We start from the raw sequence: 22,425 nt of genomic DNA on the forward strand, positions 1-22,425 counted from the left end.
TATAAATCAAGATATCATCAAAATATATCACCACAAATCTTCTAATGAAAGCATATAAAACTTCGTTAATCAATCATATGAAAGTTATAGAACTACTTAACTCACTAAGCATATCATCTAGTTTAAGTATATCATGATGATATCTTATGGTAATATTATTTGTGGCTCTACAATCAACACACATACGTCAACTATCGTCTTTCTTAAGAACTAAAAGAATGGAAACAACAAAAGGACTAAGACTTTCTCGTACATACCCATGATCCAAAAGGTCTTTGACTTGTCACTGAATTTTCTTAGTATCCTTCGGGTTAGTCCTATATGCGGTACGGTTTGGCAAAGTCGCTCCAGGAACCAAATCAATTTGATGTTCTAGTTCTCGAATAGGGGGTAATCCCAGGGTACCTCAGCTAGAAATACATCCATAAACTCTTACAAAAAGTTAGCAACAACAGAAGGCAAAGAGATAGATATATCCTCGAGTGAAACTAAGGTATCTTTGCATATCAAAGCATAGCATATCAGTTCATTTTCATAAATTTCAGCAAGTTTAGATTTAGCAGCAAGCATAACACACCATTTAAATTTAATTCCATCGGACTTATAAGTTGTTGTCACTTTCTCCTTTTTGCGTGGAAAAATATGTTTTGCTACTTGCTGATTTTCATATTCATGCTCACACTCTTTTCTCTTATTTTTAGCTATCTATTTTTCACACTTTACAATTTTAGCAGGGGTTAAAGGTAGAAAAGTTATTTTCTTTCCTTTATGTATTAGGGTGTACTTATTAATTCTATCATGATGTATTACATCAATATCAAACCCCTATTGTCAACCTAACAAAAGTGAACATGCTTTCATAGGCATTACATCGAAATCAGCACCATCATGGTATGAATCAATAGAAAAATGCATCCTAGCTGTTTGCGTTACCTTCACCTTACCGCTGTTGTTGAACCACTGAATGTGGTAGGGGTGAGGATGTGTTCTTTTCGGCAAGGCAAATTTCTTGATCAAATCTGAACTTACCAAGTTGTTGCAACTCTCTCTATTAATAACGACTCGAACACGGTAATCCTTGACTATGAGGAACATCTAAAATAAATTGTGGCGTTGTAGTTGTTCCACTTGCTCCAATTGAGTGCTTAACACTCGCTGCACAATGAGAGTCCTATAATTATTCGTGGCAGTGGCACTGAAAACTTCCTCGTTGTTGATATTTGTCTCGTGTTTGTGCTCATCACCTATATGGTTAGTTGCAACATCATATTCATCCTCAACATCATTAGTACTTACATATCCACTGTCTTCTGTTGTGATGTACACTCGTTGACTTGGGCAATCCTTCACGATGTGGCCCATTCTCTTGCATCGGTAGCAAACAATCCCAGTTGAACGACATATAGAAGCAACCGAAGAAGAGCTCTTGGCAAGATCCTTCACACTAGCAGATTTACTAATCTCGGGAGCGTGTGACGGTGTCGAATGTGCTACTGAACACGCCCTACTCGAGAAGGGGGCAACATACCGTGTAGCTGAACATGGGGCTATTTTAACTTGTCACAGTGTTGATTTTGAAGTAGGCGAGCTTTCAAAATTGTTCCTTGGCTTCTGTTGTCGTCCATGTAACTTCTTTACTGCCAAACATGAAAGCTAGAACAATCTAGGAACACCATCGTATTCTTTGTAATCAACTATGTCCTGAATTTCACATCAACCCTCCATAATAGTGTGTCACAACCTCTTCATCCTCAATAATATCATAACATATCATAAATTTCTAGCTCCTGGTAATATTCTTCTACGGATCTATCATCTTGGTTTAAGTGCTACAATTTCTTACACAAATCATGTTTAAAAGCGGGTGGAACAAATTTCTGTTACGCATAGCAACTTTTAAAGTATTCCATGTAGTAGACGCTAATATGTCGATACATACTCTATTCCACCAGATGATTGCAAAGTCTTTAAATTTACTGATGGCTTGCCTAACTCTATGCACTTTAGGAACCAAATGAGCATTAAACTTTTGGTTGACCGTCATCTCCTAATCTAAATATTTTTCAGCATCATAAGTACCAACAAAAGATGGTATAATAAATTTAACCTTAGCAAATGGGTCATCATTAACACGTATTACCTTTCATACCTTGACATTTGAAGTTCAATCGGTTCTGTTGTAGTGCATCAAAGGCGTCTTATTCTTGTCTCAAAATTTTATCATCCGCGGCGGACTCCTCTTGCTCATAGGTTGCACCATGAGGATCCTCACACCCATTATTCGGTGGCTGATTAGACAACCTATCAAAGCATGCATTAAGCATTGCAATATTATCATTGAGTCGTTGCAATGTAGTATTTGTTTCCACAAGCTTCTTATCAATGTCGTCATTAATAGCACGACATGTCATCCAACACCATTATGAGTTCTTCCCTCAAAACACATTCTTGTGCATCCGATGCTTTACCTGTCATGGTTGGTAGCAAACAGAAGACAACAAATATATATTATCCCTAACGACTACTAAGTGGTGAAGTCAAACACTCTCAAGCGTCTTACCACGCTCTTGCAAGTATTCTTACCAATCACAGTAGTTAGAACAACCGGTGACTGGTTCGTGATACCTTATCGGGTGCGAGCGAGGTAGTTGCAAGGACAGAACTGTTCTGATCAAGAGAAGGTGGAGCTTGTATAAGCAATATTTAGTAGTAAGGAATAGCAATAATTGAAATCAGATTAGCAAAGTTGAATAAAAGTCAACAATAGTCTTCACAGTTGCTGGTCCAAACACATTCCTAGCAAGCTAAAAATAGAATAGACACAAGCACAATGGAATAAAATTCGTAATACAGACTAAGTTCTCTTTCTTTCTTTTTCTTTCTGATTGTGTTTTTTTGGCACTCTTTGCTTCTTGCTTTCTTTCTTTCTTGCACTCTTTGATTCTTGCCTCTCTTTTTTTGCAAATGTGGCACAGACTAAAAAATCTTCTAGTACCTTTTCTAGGTCCAATGAGGTGAGTAGGACACAAACATTTTTTCTGAGAGCTGGGATATAAAGGTAATAAAAAGATTCTCTCTCTGAACTTTGGCTAGCTCTGTTTCGTCTATAGAAATTCTACTCGAACTTTGTCAGACAATGCTCGATATGAAGTGTGCGTGCGGGAGGGGGTGTCCGACTAAGTGGAGTTGAACTCGAGTGGATGGTGGAATCCGACTAGGTGGTCGAATCTGACTAGTGATTCAACTCGAGTAGGTGGTTGAAGTGACTAATGGTCAAGCTCTAGTAGGTGGTCAAATTCGACTAGTGGTCGAACCCGAGTAGATGGTCAAACCCGACTAGTGGTCAAACTCGAGTTGATGGTTGAACCCGACTAGTGGTCGAAGTGGCTGGTGACAGGCTCTCGGCGGTAGCAGAAAAGGCAAGTCGAGATACACGATGACTAAAATAGCAAAGACTCGATGCTAGAAACTAGAACAAGATAACTCGACCAGCAACAAAGACAACGACGATGGACTCGAACTCAACAACGTGAAAACTGAAATCAAAATTACGAAAGGCACAAAGTCGTTTGGACAACAGAAAAATTAAGAGCTAAATCTTTTTGTAGGGCAATTTTCTGGACTCTAGGTAATGGAACACAACAAAATAAAAGGGGATAACTGAGGTTACCTTACGGACAACCGAGGCTCTAATATCACTTGATGGGGGTGTGACTGATCTTTTGAAAGGTAATATGATAAGCCGATTTGGTGGAGCTTAAACACTGATGATCCAAAGGCTCTGACCAAAATAGATCAAGAACCCTCGCGACTACTACACCACTACTCCGTGGTTATCAGCCATGCCAAGACATGGTTGACCTCGCTAAGAAGGCTTTTCTTGCAAGTGAATCAGGAACACAAGAAAGAATAGGTAGATGAATTATGAACCTTGCTGATTACCAATGAAGTACTCGAGTTGGGGTTCTACAAATTGATATACGGTAAAACTATCTAAAACAAAATAATATAAGAAAAATTCGAGCCTAAACTATGATAGCTACTGTATATTTATAGAAGGGATGTGAGGAGGTCGACCTAGGGTTATGCAGCCATGAAAAAAGGCGTACACAACTTGGACTCTGACCCCAACACGCTAACAAGACATGACAAGGATTACAAAACTAGGTCATGCAACGGGGTCAACAACTATGCTCATGTCACGGGAACCGGAGGTGAGCCTCATGCTGTAGGACAAGAGGGAAACCAATCCTGCGTTAGACATGGAGGTGGTCCTATATTGCCCTAGCAACTGCAACACCACCCGGAGGAGCGCCCACCTGAGATTGAGACCTTGGCGGCATCATCTTCAAGGCTGTCACACCGCACGTGGAACACGAGCACCAAGGGCTCCCCCCTCATGGAGTCTCACCGCTCTGTGGTCAACGGCTCGACTACGATGTCATGACCCTCGTGTAGAACCTGCAGACTGCGTGAGTACTTCTTATCCACCCGCCGGTGGTGGTACCGAAGAGTTCACCGGTAGCACCATGGTTGCATGATCTCGCCCTCTTGGTAGAGACTGCTTGGCGCCAGACCGTGGTGGTTTATGGTGGACGAGGTGGTGGTCGGTAGGGTTTGCAGTGGGCTCTGTGGCTGGAGGGAACCCATGCTCCCTCAGTAATAGGGAGTACGAGGAGACCCCCACCATGCCAAGACAGTCCACCTGTGGACCTGTGCAACTTGCTTTGCCACCGCGACCTCAGCGACGTAATATGGGGCTAGAGGGCCACCCAAAAACAGGAGCATTGTGCCCTGCGAGAGCGGGAAAAGGGCAAGCGTCCCAGTCACTCACCTTCCCCTCATAGCGAGATGTCAAACTCCCCGGTCCCCTCGCTAAGTCCACAAGACTAACGGCTCTCTCTCCTATTGTGGGAAGCTACCCATCGGTGAGTGGCTCCCCGTTACGGGACAGGGTGTAACGCTTTTTCTGACTAGCTACAAGAGGTGCACTTGCCGGATAAGTTCTAACTGGTCCTAGCCAAAAAGTACGATGGCTCGACCAACCCAGAGGAGTTCCTGTAGATCTACACCACAATGGTGCAGGCCACATGAGGCGACGGGAAGGTCATGGTGAACTGTCGGTGTAAAAAATAGTGGGGTCCCCTCGCGGGCGGACCCACACTGGTAAGATATCAGCAGGTGCTATATGCCATGCTTGTCCGGAACTGTGACCACCCCACGTGACCAGCGACCGCGCGACCATCCAGCGACCACGCAACCAGGCTCTTCGACCAAGCTCCGCGACTAGTCACCAGGTCGCAGGACCAAACCCCGCGACCAGTCTCCTCTGGTCGCGGGGCAGGTATGTGTCCAAACAGCCTAATCACAATAAATATTTTTTCACTCGAGTATTTCCCTTCCTCAGGTCCTCTTTCTGGTCATCCAAGGCGTGGTCGGTGCAGAGCTGCTGTGCCCCGTCCCGTAGCATTAAATGCTACGGGACGGCCTGACAAGCATGTCAGGAGGTTTTTTGTAGGTGCGCAGGTTGCGCGTGGGGACAGGACAGGGCAGTTCAGGCGACCGGAATGACACAGGTGATGGAGCGATGGGACAGGCTCTGTAGCATCGTAGAGCAAATAGGTTACGTCTGCTCTTAGTAATGATGAGCCTAGGTGGGAAGCTCTAGCTAGATCTGGGTCTATATCTTGACTCACGTGTAAATCCTCTCTCCCTATGATATATAAAGGGCGGAGTACCAGGCTTGTAAAGGGGATTGGGGCCAAAGGAGAAGAGGGCAAGACAAGAAGAACATCTGTAACCAACTTAGACCACAAGAAAAGAATACACAAGATGTAGGGCTATTACTCTAATGGGGCCTGAACCTGAATAATCCTCGGTGTTCTTGAGTCACACATACACAAAAAAATTCAGTAGACACTCCCCGAACAAAGATCACACACCCGTCGTTCGATACACCCCAGAATCACTGTCAAGGATTTACCCTCGACATGAACTATTTCCTGACTGCCCTGACCAGTTTGCCTCGATCATGGCTCATGAACCTCCCGCAGTTAAATTAATTCCTATGAAGATTTATACGACCAATTCATCGCTAACTTTGAGGGAACCTACACACGACCAGGGGTCAAGGATGACTTGTACTAGGTCAGGCGGCTATAGGGCAAGTCGCTATGAGATTACATATGATATTTCACCAAATGCCAGAATACCATTCCAAAAATCATGGGCGAGTCTGTGTTCATCGCCTTCTTGATAGGGATTAGAGACTAAAGCACTACCGAGATCATCGAGCTCCTGGAAAAGTGCGCGTAGGCTGTCGAGGCCCAAGAGCGTCAACCGGCGAAAAGCTGTAGCCAGCCCTTAGTCAGGCCTCCTCTTCCAAAGGGATTGGCTAGAAGGAGAAAGAAGAACAAGCGCGTGGGGAACCAAAATTCCTTCAGGTCCAGTGGTAATTATTTTCTCTCTCCCATGTTCTCTCTCTCTCTCTCTCTCTCTCTCTCTCCCCCCTCCCTCTAGACGTTTAACCTCTCCTCGAGATGCGGTTTCCTAAGTGAACCACGAAAGCGGGTTGCATCGACGACCACTCCTTGGGTGAACTTATGCTCACATGGGCCCCAAGTGGTGCGACCAGACTCGACCATGACCACGCGGTGTGCAGCGACCATGGGTTACTATGACAAACCACTCAGTCCACCACATTCGTGATGGAACTTGGAGGTTACTGTCAGTGTAATATGTAAAGGGGTGCCCCACTCAGCAGCCCCCACATTGTCACGTGTCAACCAGCGGGAGAATACCCTCTAGAATACGACTTCACTTTCTGACCAACCCCTGCTAGTCGCAGAGCAGGTACTCACCTAACAAGTCGAATCACATTTAATGCCATCCACTTGAGTGTCTTCCTTCCGTGGGTGACATGGGAACCAGGGGTCCCCAAGTCCCGAGGCCAGGACAGCAGAATGCCACGTGGCGCCTTCCCTCGGGGACCATCTCCCCGAGGCCCGAGAAGAGCCAGTTCCGGGAGGGGTGCTCGGGGCCATGAGCAGTGGTCCCTGAGTACCTGTAGTTCCCCAAGGACCCAAGAAGATACAGTCCCGGGAGAGGGCGCTCGGGGCTATGAACAGTGGTCCCCGAGTACCCGTAGTTCCCCAAGGACCCGAGAAGACACAGTTTCGGGAGAGGGTGCTCGGGGCCATGAGTAGTGGTCCCCGAGTACCCGTAGTTCCCTAAGGACCCGAGAAGACACAGTCCCGGGAGAGGGCGCTCGGGGCCATGAACAGTGGTCCTCGAGCACCCGGAGTTCCCCGAGGACCGAGAAGAGACATATCCGGAAGAGGACGCTTGGGGCTATGAACAGTAGTCCCCGAGCACCCAGAGTTCCCCGAGGACCTGAGAAGCCCCTTGCCGGTGGACCCCACAAGGGCTCAGCGGTGAGGTGCCAATTGGTGAGAGGCCCGATGCTGCATTTAAGAGGGAGCGTGGCTTGTCACTTCCAACCACTCCCCCCACGCCTGTCGTACTGAGTACATCAGTCCCTGCCACCGCCTGGTAGGATGGCGTGGGGACATTTAATGCGACGGGTCCCATCGCACGTCATCCTGCATGGATTAGAGATATCATCGCTGGGCTCGAGGCATATCGCCTGCCGCCCTACTGTGTCAGACTTGCTCTGACCGAGCGGGCACACGGGGTTGCTCAGCGGCTACTCGGTGGCCCCCCTTGATGCACCCGCTAATAGGTGGCGTAATGGGCGACAGGACCGGCCAAGAGCACATTTTCAACCTCCTGTAACATCAAACTGCAACCCCATGATGGTTGCTTTCCATTTATGGCTCATGGGAACTCGTGCCCTCCTTTCTGGGCACGCCAAGCCTCCCCCGACAGGATAAAAGGGGGGGTGCACCTCGAAGGAGCAACAAGCAGAAGTCTTAACATGCCTGAACAAGTTTCGGACGAGCACAGCACACAAATTTGAGAAGCGGAGCAGAGGTTCACCAAGCTCGAAGCAAGACTGAAGCTCTAGACTTAGACAAAAAAACCTTGTAATACAGAGATCCAGAGAGAGGCGTTCCCAGAGCATTAATAGCATACACACAGGAGTAGGGTATTATGCCCCGTGCGGCCCGAACCTGTTTAAAATCCCTCGAGCATTTACTCCCACTGGCAGCCGATCATCCGTCCCGCCTACATCTCACATACTCGCATTAAATCCACGTATGAGATAGATTCAGAATCATCCCCCCGGCCGAATCTCAAAGGGGGTCACTCAGGATCCCCGCTTGAGGAGTTCATCCTCCGACACCTTCCCTAGGCATTTCCATTCGGCGAGCAAGGTTGTGGGCAGGCGTGGTGCGCAGTGACTTGTCCCGCAGCAATTCATGCTACGGGATGGCCTCACAAGTGAGTGTGACAGCGTTCGATGGATGGGACATGGCGTGCAGGATGACTAGAGCAGGACAGGCGTGACTATCTATCATCATGATGGGCTAGGGGTAGTTGGCTTCGTCAGGTATAGGTCTGTCACAGAGTTTGGCACGGTCTATTTGTATGTATACTTTTTTTCCTGGTATATAAAGGGAGGAGGACCCGACTTGTAACAACACATAAGACATTCTGTAACAAGTTTATCCAACTCATAAGAAAATACACATGACATAAGGATATTATCCCACGCGAGACCTGAACCTGGATTAAATCCCCGTGTTCTTGTGTCCATACGATCTCACCACAAGAACCGTAGATCAACATGCCCGTCGTCCGGTACACCCCGGATTCATTGTCAGGGATTGTCCCCCGACACATAGGTTCAACTGATTGCTCCCTCCTAGAGATAGAATCTATAGGTACAAGGAGAATTTCAGAATGAAGGCGGGTTCCGACATTAGGATCTAACTAAGCAAAGGGAAATACATTCTTATCGAACACAACATCACGACATATGTAAATGCGACCGGTGGAAACATCTAGGCACTTGAATCCTTTATGTAGATAGCTATAGTCAAGGAACACACATCTTTTGGAATGAAATTGAAGTTTTTGAGAATTATAAGGATGAATATTTGGCCAACAGGCACATCCAAAAATCCTAAAGGAAGAATAATCAGACTTTACATGTTGTAATTGAGTAAGGGGAGTAGAGTATTGGATGAATTTAATGGGTGTTCGATTAATCAAATAGGTGGCTGTAAGAAAAGCTTCACCCTAGTATTTGAAAGTCATGGAGGCGTTGACTAACAAGGAAAGCCCAACTTCAACAATATGGCGGTGTTTTTGTTCAGTGGGGCCATTCTGTTGATGAGCATGAGGGCATGGCACTAGATAATTTATCCTAACTTTATGGAAAAAGGAATTAAGCTTTTCATACTCACCTCTCCAATCAGTTTGCATGGCAATAATCTTGCAACTAAACATCCGTTCAACAAGATTTTGGAACTCATAGAATCTCTGAAAAACCTCAGACTTATGTTTAAGTAAATAGATCCAAGTGAACTTGCTATAGTCATTAATAAATCTAACATAGTATTTCTTTCTTCCAAATGAATCATGAGCATGTCCCCATACATTAGAGAAAACCAATTCTAGAGGAACACTTGACACACTAGATGACCTAGGATAGGGTAACTGATGACTCTTAGCCTACTGATAGGAATCACTAACTGAATCATTATTGCTCTCACTAGTACAAGGAAAAATATTTTCACTAATGACTCGTTGAACAATGGAGAATGTAGGGTGACCTTGATGACTGTGCCATCTTGCTAGAGAGGGTTTGATGGCACTAAACACCTGCTTCCTTGATTTGGTTGGACTGGGAGAGATAGGATAAAGACCCCCTTCACACTTGCCTTGAAGAAGAGTTTTCTTCGTTGCATGATCCTTAATAAAGAAAAAATTAGGATGAAATTAAAGGAAGGCTTGATTATCAGTTGTAAAACGATGATCAGAAATAAGGTTCTTTGTAGCTTTAGGAACATGAAGAACGTTGTTTCGATGAATATTACGATTAGGGGTATGAACAATAGCATGACCAATATGACTAATATTCATGCCTGCACCACTTGTTGTCTTCATTTGATCATTTCCAGTGTACTTGTCATGGATGACCAGCTTGTCAAGCTCGCTAGTAATATGATTAGTAGCTCTAGAGTCAGTATACCAATTTGTATCCACGCCATAATTATTTGTTGCAGTAGCTGCACTCTTCTCTTCAGAGACAAAATCAGGATCAAAGCGGTTCCAACAGTTCATTGCAGTGTGCCCAAGTTTGAGACATAGCTGACACTTGGGATGACGATCATCGCCATTGTTTCTATTGTTGTTGGGCCCGCCACTGTTCCTACCTCGCCCATGGCCACATTCTTGACTACCGCGACCACATGGATTAGAACCACCACGATCACCACGAGTTGCACAATTGATAGATGATTGAAACTAAGAGTCGCTTTGTAGTAAATCCATCTTTGTTTCAAAACTTAACATCTGAGCATATAATTCATTGACCAAAATTGGTTCTACTTGTGCGATAATGGTAGACACGATTGGATTTTACTCGATATCGTGACCTGGGAGGATGTACGAGATCATCTTTTCATCATCTAAAGGCTTGCCAGCAGACACCATCTCATCTCCTAGCGCCTTCATCTTGCCAACATATTTTGCAATAGTCATATTGCCCTTCTGTGTTGTGGCTAACGCTATACGGGTATTGATGGACCGTGAACGCGTTTGAGAGAATAACATGTCCTCAATTGCCTTCCATACTTGTGCCGCATATTGCATGGCAACCACTTGCGATAGAACCTCCCGAGAAAGAGAGGAGAGGATATAGCTGAGGACTTGTTGATCCAGAATAATCCATTTACAATACTCCAGATTTGGTCCTCAGATTGTCTTGTCAGCATCTATGAAATCAATTTCCTTGGATGGAACAGCAATGGATCCATCCAGGAAACCTTCCAATTAGGCGCCACGCACCAGTGGAAGAACCTGTGCTTTCCATAAAGCGTAATTGTGCTTGGCTAGCTTCTCTGTGATCGGATGTCCAAGTCCTGCAGTCATGATCAGACCGCCAGCAGCAGCAGCAGATGAAGTTTCGACAAGTTGACAGGAGCCTCGGGGCAGATGCTACGCGTGACAATAGTGGCGGACCCAGGATTTAATAACTGGGTATTCAAGCAAAAAAAAAATTGTTCCATCCAAAATATAAATGGTCCACAATAGCTTAAATTAGGGTACAAATGATCCAAATAGTCCAAATTACAAAATATGTAAAGAAAATTACAATTCAACTTTGCGTTTCTTCATAGCTTGGAACCGATTTATGATGTCACTATCCTTGACTTGGACAAAAAAATTCACGCTCCAAAAAGGTAATCAAGCAATCATTCAAATATTGATCCCCTATTCTATTCCTCAACTTATTCTTCACATAATTCATCGAAGAAAATACCCTCTCAACACTAGCAGTTGCCACAGGAAGAATAATACCAATTTGAGAAGCTTGTACACTATATCATAGTTGAGATTCTTCTTTGTTTCAACAAGCATAATGGATAGCTCAACAAGATTTTTCACTGCTCTAAACCTTTCATCTCTACGCATATCAGTAACAAAGTGTGCAAGTTGAAAACGAAGATGAATCATTTCAATGCTTGAGAAATCATTAGGATAGAACTGAGCAAGCTTAACCAATTTATCCTTGTCAAACGCAACAAATGAATCAACAGGATTGAATGATGCAATGTAAAGAAGCAAATTTGTATTTACCTCATCAAATCTGTCATTAAGCTCTCGCAATATCCTATCAATGGCACTTAAGAACATGTCGACATGAAAACGATGTAGATTCTTAGCTTTTGGAAAGAACCTCCTGTCTCTTCCAACTGGCTTGTAAAAATCATCCATACTAGGAATTTTGATGCCATGCTTGTCACAAAAGGAATTGACAGTTTTAAAAAAATCTGCCCATCCACCATACTCCCGCAAAAACTGTAGTTGAGTCTTTGTATCATAGATGAGCTCTATTGCATTAACAATATCTTGATCCCTCTTTTGCAAAGTATGATTTAAGTCATCTGTGTACCCAAATATGGTTAGCAATAAATGTGCCATGAAAACAAACTCAAATGAAGTAAACTACTTCAACATTGTTTAAGCTTGTGTAGCCTGTGCGCCTTGAAAGGGATCTTTTCCAACCTTTATGAGAACTCGTCGGATTGAAGGATACAAAGAGATAACATGCATAATAGTTTTATAGTGAGATCCCCAACGAGTATCTACCGGTCTCCCTAAACCCATCTCTTGATTCAAACCCTTTCCAGATTGAATTTCATCTAATTCTAAAGCTTCTACAATCTGTTGAGCTTGCACCATTTGAAGCATTTGTGCCTTCTTACAAGAATTTCCAATGACAGTCAACAAATATCTGAGTTGCTCAAAAAACCAAACACAATCTGTGTTTTCCTTAGCCACAGCCACAAGAGTTAACTGAAGTTGATGTGCAAAACAGTGCACATAATAAGCAGAAGGACACTCATCCATAATTAGTTTCTTTAGACCATTAACATGACCCTTCATATTACTAGCTCCATCATACCTTGCCCACGAATCATACACAAGCTCAATGAATGATCTATAAGCATGGTTGTAATTACAGTTTTAAGTGTCAAAGCACTAGTGTTTTCAACATGCACAACACCAAGAAACCTCTCAACTACCCTTCCTTTTTTATCAACATAACGCAAAAAAGAGCCAAACTGTTCTTTTTTATACACATCACTAGATTCATCAGCAAGTATTGCAAAATAGTCACCACCAAAGCCATCCATGATAAGCCTAATAGTTTCTTTGGCACAACAATTGATGATATCTTTCTGTATTTTGGGGGCAGTCATTTGATAATTCTTTGGAGCATTCTTTAGAACCACCTTGCTAACTTCTTCAAAAAATTTTGCTAGCCAATTCAAAAGTTCAAGAAAATTTCCTCTATTAAGTGAATCTGCACTTTCATTATGTCCACGACAAGCTAAACCTTGATGCAAAAGAAACTTCAAGCATTTAAGTGAATAGGTCAAACGACGCTTGTAAGTGACCTTCTCTTGCTCGGAATTGGAAGCAATAGACTCAACAATTGTTGCTTTCGGCCTAATGAACAAGTTATATTTCTCTTGAGCAATATTGTGCAAACTAGTCATACCACCAACATGTTTATCAACCCTCTTTTTCATGTGCCAATTTCTAAATCCTCCTGTCACAAAAGCATCTCCACCGGAACAATTTGTTTTGTGCTTGAACAAATAGCAAACAAAATAGAAAGCAGCATCTAGTTCCACACTATATTCAAGCCAATGATATTCATCAAACCAATTAACATTGAAGCGACGCATAACCCCAATCTTTCTTTGTGAAAAAATATACCCCCGTGGTTGACATGGCCCCAATGCAATGTATCCCCTTATAACTAAATTTCTTTCATTGATATTATAGCATGAGATGGGTATCCTCTTACCAGGATCACGAGGAAGCTTCTCAAGATCATAAATATCACCATCATCTTCCGATTCATCATCTTCTATGATTGGGGGCAAAGAGGATGGTTCTGTGCTTGCTATCTTTGGTTCAAGTTCAGTGATTCCTATATTTGATTCCATGCTTTCTATCTCAGGTCGTATCTCACTTACATCACGAGGACTACTCTGATTTGCCGCTACACTCTCAATGATAATTGGTGTTGAAGTCAATGAGGATGCTACTTTCTGCGCCTTTGCAGCCCTTTCTCATAAAATTTTCAAAGCAACTGATTTCTTCTTCATTTTCAAATTGAAAGCCAACCGTTCTATCTACATTAAAATGTTGATATTTCATTTAGAATTTGAGATTGTGCAACCGCAAAGAAGCAAGAAATAAATAAATTAAGAAATAAATTGAGTTCACTGGTTGAGTATTTCTCACTTGCTAATTGGGTTCATGCAAACAAAGAGCAATTCGGCACCCTGTGCATGGCTGGAGCGGTGGAGATTGGAGCTGCCTGCTGGTTGCTGCCGTGCTGTGGACTGCGGTGCTGCACTGCTGCCAGAGCCAGGCGCCAGCAGCAGAGCAAAGAGCAGAGCTGTTGCCAGTTGAGCAGCAGTCAGCAGAGCGCCAGAGCAGCTGAGCAGCCTGCGTCTGCGGCCCTGCGCAGCTCTGCTCTGCGTCTGTCTGCCCGGCCGCCCGGGTGCCTGCGCTGCGCCTGCGTTTGGCTGCTGGCCCGCTGCGCCTGCGGTGACAACAGCAAACACTGCAGCAACCAAACGAGTCAAGAATCTCAGTGCGGGCATTGTGCGCGACAACAGCGAATGAGTCGACAGGAATGTCACCGGCAGCAGAAAAAACAGACAGGGTTCCTGCGCTTCTGCAACAACAGGAAGCCGACGACAGAAGCAAAACCGACGAGAGTAGATGAGAATCGTCAGTAGCAGATGGAGTCTCAGTTTTAGAGGAGATTCTCTGATACCATATGAAAAACGAAATTGTAGAAGCATTACCTCGTGATGAGGCTACATCTTCTATTTATATATGGCACAAGAGATAGACTACAGATATGTATTCGGACTCTTTGAATCAGAAGCAAATCTTCTAGACGATCTACTCAAAGAGTCCACAGGTGATCTCTATCTCTATCGAGCACAACTCAAACTCTGTCTGTAGCACTGTGTACTCGTGTGCCAAATAAATTACATATTTGCCGCCGTTTTGGAAATTTTGAAAACAACAGTTATGTTTCCTCACGTTGTTTGAACATTAGATTCTGCAAAAATCCAGAAGCTGGACCTCTCCTAGATACGCACTAGGTTTTGCCCCCACACCATGTCACTTGGCTGACAATAAACATGCGGCACGGCTGCCTGGAATTGTTCCAACAGCCGTGACACGTGAGTGGAATGGCACTGCACTAGGCTCGCTTTTCTTACGTTAAGAAATACATGAAACTTAGGAAAAAAATATCAGAAAAAACCATAAAGTCAAGAAAAATCGTAAAAATATAAATAAAAACTCTAGATTACACTAGAAACCTAGAGGATCACCTGTGGAAGAAGTTTTGAAAAAAAAATCCAAAAGAAAATACACTCAAAGTTTTGAGGGTATTTTTCCCATATCAATTTTCTCATGAGTCTTCAATTTTTTTTGTGAATTTATCTTTGAATAACTATGAATATTTCACATACTTATATTGATTTCTAGCATTTTTCTTCATTGCTCATAAATTTCCATGATTTTCAAGTTCTTGACTTTATGGTATTTTTTAATAATTGTCCTTGAGTTTTCTATATTTTCTTATTGGTCAACTAGTGTGACCTAACTGCGATGGCAAAAGAGAAATGGGCAGTAACGGAATGATGGTTAAAGAGAGAAGCCAATTGTTTTTTGTGACGGAAGAGTGAATACGCGAGAAGCAAGTGGCATAAAGAAATTTTCCCATATGGTAAAAAGAAGTTTTTTCAAAGCTCATTGTCTTATTAGCTAGTGTATACTACTAGTCCGTAGTTTTAAAGCTGCTCTGTTTCAGCGTTTGATCATTCGACAATAGTCAATTTACGGCACCGACAAACTTGACTTAGGAGCTCAAATCACTCAACAATAGGCTCAGTAACGACTAGTCAGATCAAAGACGCGTTTCCATGGTCTAGTGATCAGCTCTAGACTTTTTTCAATTAATCTTTCATCAACGATTACGTCTACCATCTCCAAATATTTATACATGCTCATCGACATCAACCAAATCAAATGAGTAGCAAATCAGTGTAATCAACATGTACACGACTAAGCCGTTCTCCCTCTTCAAGAGCCACCCGGAGGCGGCGTCCAGGTCACCGCCGGAGGGCGGGAACTCCGGCTACCTCGTCGTGAAGGGCGCTGAAGAGGAGGAGGAGGAGGACAGCCGCACGTGCTGCTGGGGCATCTGCCGTGACACGCGCGTGTTGGAGCTCCCCTTCCCTCAGAACCGCGTGCTGACGGTGCGGTACACGAAGAGCGATGGCGAGGGCAGCACCACCTACGAAGTCTTCTTCTTCTTCTTCTTCTTTTTTGAAAGGAGGCAGAGGATTGCCTCATATAATAAAAAAGCAGGAGTAAGTACAAAAATAAAAAACAGTCTTAGAGAGAGAGGTTCCAAAAACAGATTGGATAAGGCAGACTCAATCCTAAAAACAGAACTCTAGTCTGAGTCTAAAAGATCACTTAGTTTCTATGCTCCTGTTGTGATCCAAACTCTTATTTCATCCTTGATTTTGACCAATAAAGTATGTATCATGCTCTCGCTCCGATTAAAGACTCTTGTGTTACGCTCCTTTCGCACCTCCTAGGTGACAAGCATTATTAAAGTAGCTACGACCTTCTTTTTTGATTGAGTCGGTTTGAGAGGTGTGTCCACCAGCTCGCGATGGAAAAGCCTGTCGACCCTTTTGAAGTGTTGTATGGCACTCACCGTGCCACTTGGGGATTGAGGATTCCTCTAACTGCAAGGTAACAGATCTTCACTCGTTGGAGGAACGTACATTGATTGATCAGTTATTACATTAACATCTCTTGAGATCTCAGCAACAAATGAAATTGCAAGCTGACAATAATTGAGTGGAGCATCAGTTTTCTGTTGGTGATCTCATTTTTCTAAAGCTACAACCATATGTCTAATTGTTTGTTGCTATACACTCCAATCACAAGCTAACTTTGAAGTACTTCGGTCTATACCGAATTCTGCAAAGAATTGGATTCTTAGCTTAATGGCTGGAGCTTCCCTCATCGTCTACAATTCATCCCCTTTTTTTGCGTCTCCCAGCTCAAAGTGGCTATTGGCGTCAAGCATCAGGCACTAGTTCTACCAGCTACTGACCACTGTCTACAGGTGCCTGAGCTTATTTTGCAGAAAAGAATGGTGGTTCAGGGTGCTTCCAATATCGCCCTAGTTTTGGTGAAGTGGTCTTCGCAACCTATCGAGTTGGTGACCTGGGAAGATGCAATAGCTCTGCGACAACGTTTTTCTCGTGCTCTGCTTAGGGTCAAGCAGGCTCTTAAGGGGGAGGAGTTGTTAGGAGACCAACCAGGACCCCTGAGACCTGACGAGGAGCAACCCTCGGCAAGTGACGATGGGCCCAGAAGGAGCAAGCGCAAACCCAAACCCAACACGTGACTGATAGGTAGGGGCGGAGCCATGATTGGACGATAAAGAGGGCCGATGGGAGAAAAAATTGAATCGGTTCCAAAAGCTATTAAATTAATCCTTGTAAAAATCATATTTTTTATTTTTAGAATATGAATCTATGTTCCATAATCAATTTAAAACATATTTTTTCTTATTCATACACAAATTCGCTTACAATAACAAATGTGTAATATTTCCTATAATAGATAATGATAACTATCTATTCAACATCTCGATATTGCTTTTTCTAGTTCGATATTGACTTACTATAGAAATTACTAAAAAATATCTATAACTGAAAATAACTAGAGCTCAAGTCAATAAAAAGTAGAACAATATAACATAAATCATGATTATTAAGGACAAACGTTTTAAAATTGATAAAGTTTGATAAGGAAAAATTATTTCGTTTAGATGCATTTAGAATAACCATATGTAGTAAATTATATTTAATAACATCTAATACCGAAATATGCTAAAAAGACATGATGCTCAAACATATATATTAGATAAAATAAACTTGTATACCAATTATTTAGTTATATGGTACTAATTATATACATACACTGTGGACCAACATAAGCATGAGGGGTCCACAAGACGGACGCACGTGAGTAGAAGTAGGCTGGAGAGAGAGGAATGACAAGCTGCGTAATATCTGTATGGGAAAAATAAAAAAAACCCTCAAAAGTCACTTGATTTTAACTTTTCTCTTAAAAATTATTTTGTTAAAAAAAACTTAAAGGTTTGATTTTGTTGAAAAACACCTTAAAAATTAAAAAAATTAAAAAAATCATAAAAAATTTGTAATTCTTTTGTGAAATTTGTTTTAAAAAATAATATCCTTTGCATCATATTTCATAAAGAGTAAGTTTGAAAAAAAAAACGTGCAGCTCATTTATTAATTCGAGTTAAATGCATAGTTAATTATTTACTAATCCAAAAATCATGAAACAAAATTTTTTAGTCTTCTTACATGATCTTCTATCTTCTAAAAATACATGAAATCTTGAAATAGTTATTGTAATGTGCAGGATTGAGTAAATGTGTTGCAGATAAATTAATTCATAACTAATCCATAACACCCTCAAAATTAGTGAAACCACTTTTATTAGTTTACTTAAACAATTATTTGTGTAGGAAAAATAATGATAGATATGATAAAGTTAAAATAACACGAGTTAATAAATGAGCTGTACATTTTTCTTTTTTTTTCAAAACTTCCTCTTCATGAAATATGATGCAAAGGATATTATTTTTGAAAAAAAATTTCAAATTGTCTCTAGTATTTTTAGAATGTTTTTGTGATTTTTTTATTTTTTTGAATTTTTGGAGGTTTTTCAACAAAAATCAAATTTTTAGGGGGTTTTTCAACCAAACAACTTTTAGGCTGTGTAATATCTGTATTCTGCTCCTCTGAACCTGTCGAGAACTAAATCATGTCTGAGTGACGAATTCCACCATCAAATCCTCTCCTTCCTCCCTGGATTCTCTCTCGGATCCTTACAGCCCGGAACCGGAGACCGACCTTGGGAGGCCCCTGAAAGCGGGAGGGGAGCGGGCTGCTTCGTGCTTCCTCCTCGCGGCGCGCAGCCGGGGCTCGGGAGAGGACGAGACCGTGGAGGCGCCGGCGCGATTCGTTTCTCTGATTTTCATTTTGGTCCCTGGTGAGTTATTTTCTTTTGTTTATTTTGGGGAACGCGGTCGGCAGAGGTCAGACGTGGAATGGAGCTCGGGAGTCCCTTTCCTCTTTTTTTTTTCCCCTTCGTTTTTTTAAGAAAACATATGCAGATTTTCTTAAAAATCGCGTAATAACGAGTGGTGTTACAGAATCGAGCTGGATGTAAGTGCAGCAGTGGAAACGGGTTGCGGTTTCCAGGAAGGCCGGCGACGGGGGATGGATGGTGACGTCACGTCAGGCTCGTCCGTTTTGTTTTGTTTTGTTTTTGCCGGGAGTTTCGTCTCTCTCTCTGTTTTTTTTTTGGGCGAACGGGAATAATTTGGGAACAGATTCCTTCACGGCTTCGGACGCCCGGGAACAACTCCGCCGGCACCGGGGCAAAATACCGCTACGAAGACTTTGGGAGTTCCGTCTAGAATGTCGAAATTTTCTAACAAAAAGATTACAGTGAAATTCCGAAACACGTACACGTTTGGAAACATTTCGAAGAACAGAGCTCTCACCACTCGAAAAATTATGAGAACAATTCGAAAGAATGGAATGAATTATCACGAAATCAAGAAGGGACTTAAAAAAAAAGTGGTATCCTGTAATGATTCTTATCTCTCTCAAGCTATCAAACAAGTGCATTGCCAATGTGCAAAAAGAAAACAAAAATAAAGTACGTGGTAGCAGAGTAAGTTGCTACGAAGCTGCGACGCAGCTAGCTGATGGCGGCAAGCCATGTTCTGTTCACGCAAACAGCAAAAACTAGTCGTGCCAGCTGAATTAGTCTGATCAGTAGTTAACACAGATGAAGAAGTCTAGCTACATGAATCTTGGTCGATAGGCAAATCGTGAAATTCCACGAAATCCGTTCGTTCAAACAAACACAAAGTCTCTGAAAAGAAAAAGCAAATTGTTGTTTTGGACAGCATGATGCTTCGTGTGCTTAAGCTAAATAACAGCCAACATCAGACGAAGTGCATGATGGTCCATACTTTATTTCTATTTGTTGGTTTGGACATTGATACCGTCCTCCGATATATATTGGCTGTCACTTCATCTAAATCTATGTTAACAGAAATTATAAAAGCTGCATAATAATTCAAAAGTATTTTTATAACAAACGTACTCGTATTGCTTTGACCTAGCAAACTTTGTTCTATACTTGTCTTGTCCATTCTTATACATAGACCGGGTGTGATCTCTTATACGACAAGTCAATAGAGCTCTCTTTATATATAAAAAAACTTAGTTCTTGATATTTTGTGTAAAGCTGGACTATACGCATTCTAAAATAATGTCCGTCGATGATCAGTGAACCGTTAATCTCACGAGTTTGTAGAAAGAGTAGGGGATGCTTTAAGTAGATAAATCACATCATGCACATAGAATTTTATATAGGTACATGCCTTCTTTAGAATAATAGTTATACATCCTATTGATCTTGTATAAATCTCTGAGACTATTTAGAAAGGAGCTCTTGGCTAGTATAGATGGATCTAAACCTAGTCGAAGTGCTTCCTTATGCGCAATTACGGAGAGTTGTTAATATAGATCTAAACTACATAAGGCTCAAAGGTTCATAGCTCCTGTAGGCTTGAAAGACTTTAATTGACTTTGATGTGTCTTGTTTTCCTCCTTAGCAAGTCCTCTCGCTCCGTATACAATAGGAGAGTCGTTGTACGGCTTTTGGAGTCGTTTATTATTATTTTTAGAGATAAATTTATCTGTTTACGAGATATCCTAAGTATTTGCGAGTAGTTTTTATATATCCAGTGATTCTATTCTCTAGGATAGAGATATGACTCAAGAATATAAAAAATCCTAGATATCCAGATACGATTTCGTGAACCATCGCAAAATATGCATATAAATACACACTCATCGCCCAAGCAAATGACACACAAATCAGTTTAGTTAGCATGTACGCAACAAAGGCGCTCTCCCTGTTCAGGAGCCAGCCGGAGGCGGCGTCACGGCCGCCGCCGGAGGGCCGGAACTCCGGCTACCTCGTGGTGAAGGGCCCTGAAGACCACGGCGACGAGACGTGCTGCTGGGGCACGTGCGGCGGGACGCGCGTGTGGGAGCTCCCGTTCCCGCAGAACCACTTGCTCACGGTGCAGTACACGCAGCAGCAAGGCCAGAGCAGCACCACCTACGAAGAGGTCGTCTTGTGCGTGCCCGTCCCCGACCAGCCGCTCGCGTCCAACCGCTACTACGTGGTCATCGCCAAGGGCAAGCGCAAGGGGCTCGTCAGGGCGTGCTCCCGAGAGGAGGACATGGCCACGTGCTGCTTCTGCCGGTGCATCAAGGACGTGAAGCCCCGGCCGTTCGACCCAGTTGACATCTACCAGCAGATCGAGATAGTCCAGCGCAGGCGGGGGTCCTTCACGGCGAGGGCCGTAGCCGCCGACGGCTTCCCGCCCTCCCTCTACCGCAATAAGTACTGGCGCGTGTACGCGTCCAAGTCCAAAAACTACGACCTCGGCGAGGCGGCGCGGGGCCTCGACGCCGCGCTCCGATCGCGCCAGCTATCTGACGCCAACCTCGTCGACGCGCTCCCGGCGCCGGCCAACTTGGCCGTCGGGAAATGGTACTGCCCATTCTACCTCATCAAAGAAGACGGCGTCGCGCCAGCAGAGCAGATGGACCGCAGCGCGTTCTACGAGGTGGCGCTCGAGCAGCGCTGGGAGCTGGTGCACGAGCACCGCGGCGGCTCGAAGCTGGCCAGCAAGAAAGCATTCATCGGCGGGAGCGTGGAAGCGAGGCAGGAGGCGGGGAGCTCGCGACACGGCGATGCGTACGCATGGTTCAGGGCGACGGCGACGGGGCAGAGGATCGGGGTGTGCACGAGCGTGTGGGAGAGGATGCGGTGGGAGGAGTACAGAGGTGGGTGGGTCGACGAGGAGGAGGACGCCGGGAAGGTGGCCGGCGGATCCGTGCTGGTGGAGAGATTCGTGGTGAAGAGGATGGATGGCAGCGTGGCCGTGGCCTTTGACTTTGTGCATCTCAACAAGATCAGAGCAAAGGAGTTGTGAATTCAGCCTTACTTTTGCTTGCACGCGCATGTTTGTGTGTGTGTGAGAGAGAGAGAGGAGATGGTAAATTATGTAGGTGTCTGTGAGATAATGGTAATGGTGTTATTAAGGCTTCTTGCTTAATTAGGCTGTTCATCGCCTTGCATCTATATCCAGGGTTCATCGTTTAAGGTTTTTGTGTAAATCAAGTTTTGTGTACTTTTGTTATTGTGTGCCATATAAAATTAAATATTTGCTGTATTTCCATCGCCTGAAATGTTTTGAAGAAATACCATCTTCAAGATTTGTGCTCTGGTTAAGAATGTTGTCTCCTCGGGGGAGGATGGTTCTGGGACCAAAACTTAGGCTGAGGCGCTGAGCCAAGCTGGTTAGATCATCCTTAACCAATTTCTGTTAGAACTCAGAATCTCTTTACGAAGGGATTTTCGTTCTTTTCAGCACTTCAACAGTTTCTCTTCACGATTTCCGTTACGAATGGATTTTCAAGGTCATTCCCTCCAAGATAGGATTCTCTCTCTTTTCACTTCACGAATCAATTCGAA

The 22,425-nt window shown here is 43.4% G+C and overlaps 2 protein-coding genes and 1 non-coding gene across 3 annotated transcripts; 1 reads left to right on the plus strand and 2 right to left on the minus strand.

Annotated features, from left to right (window-relative positions):
- Window positions 1-10,466: 10,466 nt before the first annotated feature.
- LOC133896524 (small nucleolar RNA Z247) lies at window positions 10,467-10,605 on the minus strand. The gene has a single exon (XR_009905777.1). It is a non-coding gene; the product is annotated as a small nucleolar RNA Z247 (small nucleolar RNA).
- Window positions 10,606-11,147: 542 nt separating this feature from the next.
- On the minus strand, window positions 11,148-13,867 carry LOC133894925 (uncharacterized). The gene is made up of 2 exons (XM_062335120.1): window positions 13,511-13,867; window positions 11,148-12,077 (listed from the first exon to the last, which is right to left on the minus strand). The coding sequence occupies exons 1-2, from the start codon at window positions 13,650-13,652 to the stop codon at window positions 11,437-11,439; spliced, it is 783 nt and encodes a 260-aa protein (XP_062191104.1). The 5' UTR covers window positions 13,653-13,867; the 3' UTR covers window positions 11,148-11,436.
- Window positions 13,868-15,779: 1,912 nt separating this feature from the next.
- On the plus strand, window positions 15,780-22,123 carry LOC133895116 (uncharacterized). Its single transcript, XM_062335305.1, has 2 exons — window positions 15,780-16,198; window positions 20,728-22,123. The coding sequence occupies exons 1-2, from the start codon at window positions 15,792-15,794 to the stop codon at window positions 21,881-21,883; spliced, it is 1,563 nt and encodes a 520-aa protein (XP_062191289.1). The 5' UTR covers window positions 15,780-15,791; the 3' UTR covers window positions 21,884-22,123.
- The last annotated feature ends 302 nt before the right edge of the window (window positions 22,124-22,425 follow it).

Source organism: Phragmites australis, chromosome 16, assembly GCF_958298935.1.
Source record: "Phragmites australis chromosome 16, lpPhrAust1.1, whole genome shotgun sequence".
NCBI classification, from domain to species: Eukaryota; Viridiplantae; Streptophyta; class Magnoliopsida; order Poales; family Poaceae; genus Phragmites; species Phragmites australis.

Bases quoted from the DNA above. Each gene is read 5' to 3' on its own strand.
- LOC133894925 (XM_062335120.1), bottom strand. From the start codon at position 13,652: ATGGAATCAAATATAGGAATCACTGAACTTGAACCAAAGATAGCAAGC. The intron at 12,078-13,510 runs GTAAGAGGATAC...TTGGGTACACAG, and splicing joins GAAGCTTCCTCGTGATCCTG to ATGACTTAAATCATACTTTG.
- LOC133895116 (XM_062335305.1), top strand. From the start codon at position 15,792: ATGTACACGACTAAGCCGTTCTCCCTCTTCAAGAGCCACCCGGAGGCG. The intron at 16,199-20,727 runs GTCTGAGTCTAA...TAAATACACACT, and splicing joins ATCCTAAAAACAGAACTCTA to CATCGCCCAAGCAAATGACA.